The sequence below is a fragment of the Tachyglossus aculeatus genome, chromosome 2 (assembly GCF_015852505.1).
Source record: "Tachyglossus aculeatus isolate mTacAcu1 chromosome 2, mTacAcu1.pri, whole genome shotgun sequence".
NCBI classification, from domain to species: domain Eukaryota; kingdom Metazoa; phylum Chordata; class Mammalia; order Monotremata; family Tachyglossidae; genus Tachyglossus; species Tachyglossus aculeatus.
This window is the reverse complement of record NC_052067.1, coordinates 169,962,572-169,975,606: the sequence shown is the minus strand read 5'-3', so window position 1 is coordinate 169,975,606 and position 13,035 is coordinate 169,962,572. Positions and strand designations below refer to the sequence as shown.

General features: G+C 45.3%; 1 protein-coding gene across 1 annotated transcript in view; it reads right to left on the bottom strand.

The window, feature by feature from the left end:
• The window catches only part of ABCC9 (ATP binding cassette subfamily C member 9), a 351,651-nt gene that overhangs the window by 287,518 nt on the left and 51,098 nt on the right, over positions 1 to 13,035 (bottom strand). Inside the window, exons 5-6 of the mRNA XM_038765661.1 lie at positions 10,300 to 10,466; positions 3,248 to 3,490 (exon numbers count right to left, since the gene is read on the bottom strand). Coding sequence (XP_038621589.1) covers positions 3,248 to 3,490; positions 10,300 to 10,466 — 410 coding nt within the window. The remainder of the gene's footprint in view (positions 1 to 3,247; positions 3,491 to 10,299; positions 10,467 to 13,035) is intronic.

Sequence of the window (13,035 nt, the reverse complement as noted above, 5' to 3'; positions counted from 1 at the left end):
TCCCCCTTTTACAGATGAGGGAACTGAGGCCCAGAGAAGTTAAGTGACTTGCACAAAGTCACACGGCTGATAATTGGCAGAGCCGGGATCCGAACCCATGACCCCTGACTCCAGAGCCCATGATCTTTCCATTGAGCCACGCTGCTTCTCCCCTATCTTCCCACCCAAATCTGCTCCTCCCCTTATAATAATAATAATAATGGCATTTATTAAGCACTTACTACGTGCAAAGCACTGTTCTAAGCACTGGGGAGGTTACAAGGAGATCTGGTTGTCCCACGGGGGGCTCACAGTCTTAATCCCCATTTTACAGATGAGGGAACTGAGGCTCAGAGAAGTTAAGTGACTTGCCCAAAGTCACACAGCTGATAATTGGCAGAGCTGGGATTCGAACCCATGACCCCTGACTCCAAATCAATCAATCAACCAATCAATCAATCATATTTATGAGCGCTTACTGTGTGCAGAGCACTGTACTAAGTGCTTGGGAAGTACAAGTTGGCAACATACAGAGACGGTCCCTACCCAACAGTGGGCTCACAGACTAGAAGGGGGAGACAGAGAACAAAACAAAACATATTAACAAAATAAAATAAGTTGAATAAATATGGACCGGTAAAATAAATAAATACATAAATAATACATACATAAATACATAAATAAATAATAAATACATAAAAATACGTACAAACATATATACATATATACAGGTGTTGTGGGGAAGGGAAGGAGGTAAGGCGGGGGGTATCGAGAGGGGTCCCACACCGTCCTCCCAGCCCCACACCACTCATGTCCAGAGGTCACGGGTTCAAATCCCGGCTCCGCCACTTGTCAGCTGTGTGACTTTGGGCAAGTCACTTCACTTCTCTGGGCCTCGGTTACTTCATCTGGAAAATGGGGATTAAGTCTGTGAGCCCCACGTTGTATCTACCCCAGCGCTTGGAACAGTGCTTTGCACATAGTAAGCACTTAATAAATGTCATCGTTATTATTACTATTATATCCCTCATTTATTCATTTCAGTCAACATCTGTCTCCCCCTCTAGATTGTAAGCTCACTGTGGGCAGGGAAAGCGTCTATTTAATGTTCTATTGTGCCATCCCAAGCCCTTAGTACAGCGCTCCGCACACAGTAAATGCTCAATAAATAATAATAATAATAATAATAATGGCATTTGTTAAGGGCTTACAATGTGCAAAGCACTGTTCTAAGCGCTGGGGGGATACAAGGTGATCAGGTTGTCCCACGTGGGGCTCACAGTCTTCATCCCCATTTAACAGACGAGGGAACTGAGGCCCCAGAGAAGTTAAGTGCCATGTCATTCATTCATTCATTCATTCAACTGTATTTATTGAGCGCTTACTGTGTGCAGAGCACTGGACTAAGTGCTTGGGAAGTCCGAGTTGGCAACATATAGAGACTGTCATTCATTCATTCATTCATTCAATTGTATTTATTGAGTGCTTACTGTGTGCAAGCACTGTACTAAGTGCTTGGGAAGTCCAAGTTGACAACATATAGAGACGGTCATTCATTCATTCATTCATTCAATCGTATTTATTAAGTGCTTACTGTGTGCAGAGCACTGGACTAAACGCTTGGGAAGCCCAAGTTGGCAACATCTAGAGACGGTCCCTACCCAACAGTGGGCTTACAGTCTAGAAGGGGGAGACGGACCACAAAACAAAACATATTAACAAAATGAAATAAATAGAATAAAAATGTACAGATAAAATAAGAGTAATAAATCTGTACAAACATATATACATATATACAGGTGCTGTGGGGAGGGGAAGGAGGTAAGGTGGGGGGGATGGGGAGGGGGCTCAGTGTGGGAAGGCCTCCTGGAGGAGGTGAGCTCTCAGTAGGGCTTTGAAGGGAGGATGTGAGCCCACTGTTGGGTAGGGACCGTCTCTATATGTTGCCAACTTGAACTTCCCAAGCGCTTAGTACAGTGCTCTACACACAGTAAGCGCTCAATAAATACGATTGATTGATTGATTGATTGATGTGCGGAGGGAGGGCATTCCAGGCCAGGGGGAGGACGTGGGCCGGGGGTCGACGGCGGGACGGGCGAGAAGGAGGCCCAGGGAGGAGGTGAGCGGCGGCAGAGGAGCGGAGGGTGCGGGATGGGCTGGACAAGGACAGAGTGTCACACAGCTCACTAGTGGTGGAGCCAGGATTAGAACCCACAACCTCTGACTCCGAAGCCCGGGCTCTTTCCACTGAGCCACGCTGCTTCTCTAAAATCCGCCTGACCGCCTGACTGGAGCCCCTCGACCACCCCCAGCCCCGGGGGAATCAATCAATCAATCAATCGTATTTATTGAGCGCTTACTGTGTGCAGAGCATGCTTGGGAAGTCCATCCCCCCATCTTACCTCCTTCCCTTCCCCACAGCACCTGTATATATGTTTGTACATATTTAGTACTCCATTTATTTATTTATTTTACCTGTACATATCTATTCTATTTATTTTATTTTGTTAGTATATTTGGTTTTGTTCTCTGTCTCCCCCTTTCAGACTGTGAGCCCACTGTTGGGTAGGGACTGTCTCTATGTGTTGCCAACTTGTACTTCCCAAGCGCTTAGTACAGTGCTCTGCACACAGGAAGCGCTCAATAAGTACGATTGATTGATTGACTGATTGATTGATTGAACATATAGAGACGGTCCAGAAGCAGCGTGGCTCGCTGGAAAGAGCCCGGGCTTTGGAGTCAGAGTTCACGGGTTCAAATCCCGGCTCTGCCAATTGTCATCATCAATCGTATTTATTGTATTTATTGAGCGCTTACTATGTGCAGAGCACCGTACTAAGCGCTTGGGAGGTACAAATTGGCAACATATAGAGACAGTCCCTACCCAACAGTGGGCTCACAGTCTGAAAGGGGGAATGACTTGCCCAGGGTCACACAGCAGACATGCGGCGGAGCAGGGATTGTCGGCTGTGTGACTTTGGGCAAGTCACTTCACTTCTCTGGGCCTCAGTGACCTCATCTGGAAAACGGGGGTTAAGACTGTGAGCCCCCCGTGGGACAACCCGATCACCGTGTAACCTCCCCAGGGCTTAGAACAGCTCTTGGCGCATAGTAAGAGCTTACTAAATGCCGTTATTATTACCCAACAGTGGGCTGACAGTCTATCAGTCAGTCAATCAATCGTATTCATTGAGCGCTTACTGCGTGCAGAGCACTGTACTAAGCGCTTGGGAAGTCCGAGTCGGCAACACGAGGGCCCGCTTCTTACCTTCTGCTCCTCGTACGCGTCCTTCAGGCAGACGTAGTTGGTGACGGCCCTCATGGCGATGGGCAGCTTGCCGATGGTCTTCAGGTCGATGGGCTTCTTGTGGGCGGACATGATGAGGGGATTCATCCACCAGTAAGTGGCCTTGGACAGCAGGTTGACGAAAGGTTGGAGGAAGCGCACCCCCAGGTCCTGGAGGTCTTCGGGGGGCTTCACTTTTTGGGGATTCATAAAAAACACGTACTTCTGTAGGCCAGAAACAGGGCACGGGACGTCATTACGATTATCATTCATCAGATTTATTCAGCGCTTACCGGGTGCAAAGCGCTGTGTTCCTAATCATAATGATAATGATGGCATCTGTTAAGCGCTTACTATGTGCCAAGCCCTGTTCTAAGCGCTGGGATAGAGACAAGGTCATCAGGTTGTCCCACGGGGGGCTCACGGTCTTCACCCCCATTTTACAGATGAGAGAACTGAGGCACAGAGAAGTTAAGTGACTTGCCGAAAGGCACACAGCAGACGTGTGGCGGAGCCGGGATTCGAACCCATGACCTGTAACTCCAAAGCCACGCTGAGCCACGCTGCTTCTCTAATAATCGCTTAGTACATTATAATGTACATAATAATCGCTTAGTACAGTGCTCTGCACACAGTAAGCGCTCAGTAAATATGACTGAATGAATGAACTCCCCTCCCCATTCCCCCCGCCTTACCTCCTTCCCCTCCCCACAGCACCTGTATATATGGATATATGTTTGGACGGATTTATTACTCTTTTTATTTATTTTATTTGTACGTATCTTTCTATTTATTTTATTTTGTTAATATGTTTTGTTGTCTGTCTCCCCCTTCTAGACTGTGATCCCACTGTTGGGTAGGGACCGTCTCCATATGTTGCCAACTTGGACTTCCCAAGCGCTTAGTACAGTGCTCTGCACACAGTAAGCGCTCAATAAATACGACTGAATGAATGAATGAATGAATTCCCCTCCCCATCCCTCCCACCTTACCTCCTTCCCCTCCCCACATCACCTATATATATGGATATATGTTTGTACGGATTTATTACTCTATTTATTTATTTTATTTGTACATACTTATTCTATTTATTTTATTTTGTTAGTATGTTTTGTTTTGTTCTCTGTCTCCCCCTTCTAGACTGTGAGCCCGCTGTTGGGTAGGGACCGTCTCTATATGTTGCCGACTTGTACTTCCCAAGCGCTTAGTACAGTGCTCTGCACACAGTAAGCGCTCAATAAATATGATTGAATGAATGTGCCAAGCACTGTTCTAAGCGCTGGGAAATTATTATTATTATTATTATTATTATTATTATTATTATGAATCAGATTTATTGAGCGCTTACTGTGTGCAAAGCATGGTACTAATAATAATGATAAAAAATAATAAAAATAATGGTATTTGTTAGGCACTTACTATGTGCCAAGCACTGTTCTAAGAGCTGGGATATTATTATTATGAATCAGATTTATTGAGCACTTACTGTGTGCAAAGCACTGTATTAATAATAATAATAAACATAATGGTATTTGTTAGGTGCTTACTATGTGCCAAGCACTGTTCTAAGCGCTGGGAAATTCTTATTATGATTATTAATCATATTTACTGAGAGCTTACTGTGTGCAAAGCACTGTACTACTAATAATAATTTTAAAAAATGGTATTTGTTAGGCGCTTACTATTTCTAGACTGTGAGCCCACTTTCTAGACTGTGAGCCCACTGTTGCGTAGGGGCCGTCTCTATATGTTGCCAACTTGTACTTCCCAAACGCTTAGTACAGTGTTCCGAACACAGTAAGTGCTCAATAAATACAATTGAATGAATGAATGAATGTGCCAAGCACTGTTCTAAGCGCTGGGAAATTATTATTATGATTATCAATCAGATTTATTGAGGGTTTACTGTGTGCAAAGCACTGTATTAATAATAATAATAAAAATAATGGTATTTGTTAGGCTCTTACTATGTGTCAAGCACTGTTCTAAACGCTGGGATAAATACAAGGTTAACAGGTTGTCCCACGTGGGGCTTACAGTCTCCATCCCCGTTTTACAGATGAAGGAACTGAGGCTCAGAGAGATGAAGCGACTTGCCCAAGGTCACACAGCAGAGAAGTGGTGGAGTCAGGATTAGAACCCACGACCTCTGACTCCCAAGCCCGGGCTCTTGTCCCTAGGTCATGCTTGGGAGTGTACAATACAACATCAGGTGCGTTCCCCGAGAAGCAGCGTGGCTTAGAGGAAAGGATGGGAATCAGAGGATGTGGGTTCTAATCTGTCACCTTGTGATCTCCCCAGCGCTTAGAACAGTGCTTTGCACATAGCAAGCGCTTAATAAATGCCATTATTATTATTATTATCAGGTTGTCCCACAGGGGGCTCACAGTCTTCATCCCCATTTCACAGATGAGGTAACTGAGGCCCAGAGAAGTGAAGTGACTTGCCCAAAGTCACACAGCTGACAATTGGCGGAGTCGGGATTCGAACCCGTGACCTCTGACTCCAAAGCCCGGGCTCTTTTCCACTGAGCCACGTTATATGTAACTTATCCGCTTATATTAATGTCTTTCCCTCTAGACTGTAAGCTCATTGTGGGCAGGGAACATGTCTCCCAACTCTGTTGTATTGTACTCTCCCAAGCGCTTAGTACAGCGCTCTGTACACAGCAATTACAGTAATCAAATACCATCGATTGATTGTTTGATGCATCTATCCATAATTTATTCATTTATATTAATGTCTGTGTCTCCCTCTAGATTGTAAGCTCTAGAGAGGCAGCGTGGCTCAGTGGAAAGAGCCCAGGCTTTGGAGTCAGAGGTCATGGGTTCAAATTCCGGCTCTGCCAATTGTCAGCTGTGTGACTTTAGGCAGGTCACTTCACTTCTCTGGGCCTCAGTTCCCTCATCTGGAAAATGGGGATGAAGACTGTGAGCTCCACGAGGGACAACCTGATCACCTTGTAACCTCCCCAGTGCTTAGAACAGTGCTTTGCACCAAGTGCTTAATAAATGCCATTAAATCCCTTCGTGGGCAGGGAATGGGGATATTATCTTTTAGACTTTACATCTTTTAGACTGTGAGCCCACTGTTGGGTAGGGACTGTCTCTATATGTTGCCAACTTGTACTTCCCAAGCGCTTAGTACAGTGCTCTGCACACAGTAAGCACTCAATAAATACGATTGATGATGATAATGATAATAATGATGGTATTTAGAGAAGCAGCGTGGCTCCGTGGAAAGAGCCCGGGCTTTTCAGTCAGAGGTCATGGGTTCAAATCCTGGCTCTGCCAATTGTCAGCTGTGTGACTTTAGGCGGGTCACTTCACCTCTCTGGGCCTAAATGACCTCATCTGGAAAATGGGGATGAAGACTGTGAGCTCCACAAGGGACAACCTGATCACCTTGTAACCTCCCCAGTGCTTAGAACAGGGCTTTGTACTTAGTAAGTGCTTAATAAATGCCATTAAAGCTCGTTGTGGGCAGGGAATGGGGATATTAATTCCGTTAGAATGGATTCTCCCAAGTGCTTAGTACAGGGTCTTGCACATAGTAAGCGCTGGATAGATACAATTGAGCTATTGATTAATTAATTGATTCTCTCCTTCTTTCCCCCAGCCCCTCAATAATAATAATAATAATGATAATAATAATAATATTAACATTTATTAGCATTTAAATGCATTTAAATGATGGCATTTAATAATAAAGATGGTATTTAGAGAAGCAGCGTGGTTCAGTGGGAAGAGCCCACTGAGGGCTCTGAGAGGATGAAGACTGTGAACCCCCCATGGGACAACCTGATCACCTTGTAACCTCCCCAGTGCTTAGAACAGTGCTTTGCACATAGTAAGTGCTTAATAAATGCCATCATTTTTATTATTATTACAAGAGAAGCAGCGTGGCTCAGTGAAAAGAGCCCGGGCTTTGGAGTTGGAGGTCATGGGTTCAAATCCCAGCTCTGCCAATTGTCAGCTGTGTGACTTTGGGCAAGTCACTTCACTTCTCTGTGCCTCAGTTCCCTCATCTGTAAAATGGGGATGAAAACTGTGAGCCCCCCGTGGGACAAGCTGATTACCTTGTAACCTCCCCAGCGCTTAGAACAGTACTTTGCACATAGTAAGCGCTTAACAAATACCATCATTATTATTATTATTATTTATTAAGTGCTTACTATGTTTTATTTATTTTACTTGTACATATTTATGTACAAGTTATGCTGCCAATTTGTACTTCCCAAGCACTTAGTATAGTGCTCTGCACACAGTAAGCGCTCAATAAATACAATCGATTGACTGATTGATTATTCTACTTATTTTATTTTGTTCATATGTTTTGTTTTGTTCTCTGTCTCCCCCTTCTAGACTATGAGCCCACTGTTGGGTAGGGACCGTCTCTATATGTTGCCAACTTGTATTTCCCAAGCGCTTAGTCCAGTGCTCTGCACACAGTAAGCACTCAATAAATACGATTGAATGAATGAATGAATGAATGAATGTGCCAAGCACTGTTCTAAGCACTGGGGGGATACAAGGTGCTCAGGTTGTCCCACGGGGGACTCACAGTCTTAATCTCTATTTTCCAGATGAGGTCATTGAGGCCCAGAGAAGTGAAGTGACTTGCCCAAAGTGACACAGCTGACAATTGGCAGAGGCAGGATTTGAACCCATGACCTCTGGCTCTCAAGCCCGGGCTCTTTCCACTGAGGCACGCTGCTTCCCCTGCTTTAATAGCTACGGGAGCAGGGGGACAATGAGTAGGGAGCAGCATGGCCTAGTGGCTACAGCCCGGGCCCGGAAGGAGCGTCATGGGTTCTAATCCCAGCTCTGCCACTTGTCTGCCGTGTGACCTTGGGCAAGTCACTTCACTTCTCTGAGCCTCAGTTCCCTCATCTGGAAAATGGGATTGAGACTGTGAGCCCCATGTGGGACAGGGACTGTGTCCTACCCCCTTGGATCCACCCCTGTGGTTTAGGGCAGAGTCTGGTACATAGGAAGTGCTTCACAAATACCATGATTCTTATTCTTCTTGTGGGCTGGGACTGTTTCTACCAGTTCTGTTTTATTGTAATAATAATAAAAATGATGGAATTTATTAAGCGCTTACTATGTGCAAAGCACTGTTCTAAGCACTGGGGAGGTTACAAGAAGATCAGGTTGTCCCACGGAGGGGGCTCACAGTCAATCCCCTTTTTAGAGATGAGGGAGAAGTGAAGTGACTTGCCCAAAGCCACATAGCCAACATTTGGAGGAGCCGGATTTGAACCCATGACCTCTGACTCCAAATGATAATAATAATAATGATGGTATTAGTTAAGTGCATACTATGTGCAAAGCACTGTTCTAAGCACTGGGGAGGTTACAAGGTGATCAGGTTGCCCCACGGTGGGCTCGCAGTCTTCATCCCCATTTTACAGATGAGGGAACTGAGGCACAGAAAAGTGAAGTGACTTGCCCAAAGTCACACAGCCGACAATTGGTGGAGCCGGGATTTGAACCCATGACCTCTGACTCCAAATAATAATAATAATGATGATGGTGTTAGTTAAGCACTTACTATGTGCCAAGCACTGTTCTAAGCACTGGGGGGATACAAGGTGATCAGGTTGTCCCACACGGGGCTCACAGTCATAATCCCCATTTTCCAGATGAGGGAACTGAGGCACAGAGAAGTGAAGTGACTTGCCCAAAGTCACACAGCCAACAATTGGCAGAGCCGGGATTAGAACCCATGACCTCTGACTCCAAAGCCCAGGCTCTTTTCACAGAGCCACGCTGCTTCTCTTGCAATGATAACAATAATGATAGTATTTGTTAAGCGCTTACTATGTGCAAAGCACTGTTCTAAGCACTGGGGGGATACAAGGTGATCAGGTTGTCCCACGTGGGGCTCACAGTCTTAATCCCCATTGTACAGATGAGGGAACTGAGGCACGGAGAAGTGAAGTGACTTGCCCAAAGTCACACAGCCGACAATTGGCGGAGCCGGGATTACAACCCATGACCTCTGACTCCAAAGCCCAGGCTCTTTTCACTGAGCCACGCTGCTTCTCTTGTAATAATAATAATAATAATCATGGCATTTATTAAGTGCTTACTATGATCATCTTCTAACCTCCCCAGCGCTTAGAACAGTGCTTTGCACATAGTAAGCGCTTAATAAATGCCATTATTATTATTATTATTATTATTCTTAGGGGGGAAGACTGTGAGCCCCACGCGGGACAACCTGATGACCTTGTATCTCCCCCAGCGCTCAGAACAGTGCTGGGCACATAGTAAGCGCTTAACAAATACCATCATCATCATCACCATCACTCAATCAGTTAATCATTCAATCGTATTTATTCATCATCATCATCATCATCAATCATATTTATTGAGTGCTTACTATGTGCAGAGCACTGTACTAAGCACTTGGGAAGTACAAACTGGCAACATATAGAGACAGTCCCTACCCAACAGTGGGCTCACAGTCTAAAAGACTGTGCAGAGCACTGTACTAAGCGCTTGGGAAGTACAAGATGGCAACATATAGAGACAGTCCCTACCCAACAGTGGGCTCACAGTCTAAAATCAATCAATCGCATTTATTGAGCGCTTACTATGTGCAGAGCACTGTACTAAGCGCTTGGGAAGTACAAATTGGCATCACATAGAGACAGTCCCTACCCAACAGTGGGCTCACAGTCTAAAAGGGGGAGACAGAGAACAGAACCAAACATACCAACAAAATAAAATAAAGAGGATAGAAATGTACAAGTAAAATAAATAAATAAATAAATAAATAGAGTAATAAATATGTACAACCATATATACATATATACAGGTGCTGTGGGGAGGGGAAGGAGGTAAGATGGGGGACTGTGCAGAGCACTGTACTAAGCGCTTGGGAAGTACAAGTTGGCAACATAGCCATGTCCACTCACCTGTGGACATGGATTCCCCGGGCACATACATGCAGACATGGATTCCCAAGCACGCACGCACAGAGAAAGGCCCCCGGCCCCCCGGCCCCGGGCCCCGGACACGCACCCTGACACGTATGACGTTGATCTCCACGGCCATGAGCAGCCCGTTGAGGACGACCATCATGCCCGTGATGCAGAAGCGCAGCTCGGCCATGCCCACGCCCAGTTGGCAGTACTTGATCAGCTTGATGGTTTTCGTGATGAAGGCCATCACCCAGTAGAGGAAGAGCGCTGCCAGGATGAAAAGAAGCGGCGTTATCTCAGTGGAAAGAGCCAATCAATCAATCAATCGCATTTATTGAGCGCTTACTGTGTGCAGAGCACTGGACAAAGCGCTTGGGAAGTCCAAGTTGGCAACATATGGAGACGGTCCCTACCCAACAGCGGGCTCACAGTCTAGAAGGGGGAGACGGGCAACAAAACAAAACAGATTAACAAAATAAAATAAATAGAAAAGATATGTACAAGTAAAATAAATAAATAGAGTAATAAGTCAGGGGTCAGCTGTGTCAGCTGTGTGACTTTGGGCCAGTCACTTCACTTCTCCGGGCCTCAGTTCCCTCATCTGGAAAATGGGGATTAAAACCGTGAGCCCCCCCGTGGGACAACCTGATCACCTTGTAACTTCCCCAATGCTTAGAAAAGTGCTTTGCACATAGTAAGTGCTTAACAAATATCATCATTGCCCGTTGCTGGGTAGGGATCATCTCTATATGTTGCCAACTTGTAATAATAATAATAATAATGATGGCATTTATTAAGCACTTACTATATGCAAAGCACTATTCTAAGCGCTGGGGAGGTTACAAGGTGATCAAGTTGTCCCACGTGGGGCTCACAGTCTTAATCCCCATTTTACAGATGAGGTAACTGAGGCGCAGAGAAGTTAAGTGACTTGCCCAAAGTCACACAGCTGACAAGTGGCAGAACCGGGATTTGAACCCATGACCTCTGACTCCAAAGCCCGGGCTCTTTCCACAGAGCCACGCTGCTTCTGCTTGTACTTCCCAAGCGCTTAGTACAGTGTTCTGCACACAGTAAGCGCTCAATAAATACAATTGAATGAATGAATGATTTATTATCATTATAATTATTATTAAGAGGAATCATGGGATTTGCTAAGCACTTACTACAGGCCAAGCACTGTTCTAAGCACTGGGGTAGATACAAGCTAATCAGGTTGTCCCACGCGGGCTCACAGTCTCCATCCCCATTTTACAGATGAGGTCACTGAGGCCCAGAGAAGCGAAGTGATTTGCCCAAGGTCTCACAGCAGACAAGTGGCAGAGTCAGAATTAGAACCCGTGACCTTCGGACGCCCAGGCCCAGGCTCTATCCACTAGGTCATGTTGCTTCCAGATGGGAATCACTGGAAAAACACGCACATGGTCATTAGAGTGGATGCGCTCTGGGAGAAGCAGTGTGGCTCAGTGGAAAGAGCCCGGGCTTGGGAGTCAGGGGTCTGGGTTCTAATCCCGCCTCCGCCGCTTATCAGCTGTGTGACCTTGGGCAAGTCACTTCACTTCCCCAGGCCTCATTTCCCTCTGGGAAATAAGGATTAAGACTGTGAGCCCCACGTGGGACAACCTGATGACCTTGTATCTACCCCAGTGCTTAGAACAGTGCTTGGCACATAGTAAGTGCTTAACAAATAATAATGATAATAATAATAATAATAATAATAATAGCACTTATTAAGTGCTTTCTATGTGCAAAGTAATAATAATAATGGCATTTATTAAGTGCTTACTATGTGCAAAGCACTGTTCTAAGCGCTGGGGAGGTTACAAGGTGATGAGGTTGTCCCACGGGGGGCTCACAGTCTTCATCCCCATTTGACAGATGGGGTAACTGTGGAACAGAGAAGTTAAGTGACCTGCCCAAAGTCACACAGTTGGCAATTGGCGGAGCTGGGATTCAAACCCATGACCTCTGACTACAAAGCCCGTGCTCTTTCCACTGAGCCACGCTGCTTCTCTATCATTATTATCATTAGCAAATACTATCATTATTAATATTATTTTTTAGCAGGAAAACCATCTCAAACAGACTTTTTTTAATGGTACTTGCAAAGCGCTTACTATGTTCCAGGCACAGTACTAAGAGCTGGAGTAATAATAATAATAATAATAATAATAATAATAATAATAATAATGGCATTTATTAAGCGCTTACTATGTGCAAAGCACTGTTCTAGGCGCTGGGGAGGTTACAAGGTGATTAGGTTGTCCCACGGGGGGCTCACAGTCTTAATCCCCATTTTGCAGATGAGGGAACTGAGGCCCAGAGAAGTGAAGTGACTTGCCCAAAGTCACACAGCTGGCAATTGGCGGAGCTGGGATTTGAACCCATGACCTCTGACTCCAAAGTCCGTGCTCTTTCCACTGAACCACGCTGCTTCTCTATCATTATTATCATTAGCAAATACCATCATTATTAATATTATTTTTTAGGAGGAAAACCATCTCAAACAGACTTTTTTTAATGGTACTTGCAAAGCGCTTACTATGTTCCAGGCACAGTACTAAGAGCTGGTGTAATAATAATAATAATAATAATAATGGCATTTATTAAACGCTTACTATGTGCAAAGCACTGTTCTAAGCGCTGGGGAGGTTACAAGGTGATTAGGTTGTCCCACGGGGGGCTCACAGACTTAATCCCCATTGTACAGATGAGGGAACTGAGGCCCAGAGAAGTGAAGTGACTTGCCCAAAGTCACACAGCTGACAATTGGCAGAGCTGGGATTTGAACCCATGACCTCTGACTCAAAGCCCGGGCTCTTTCCATGGAGCTACA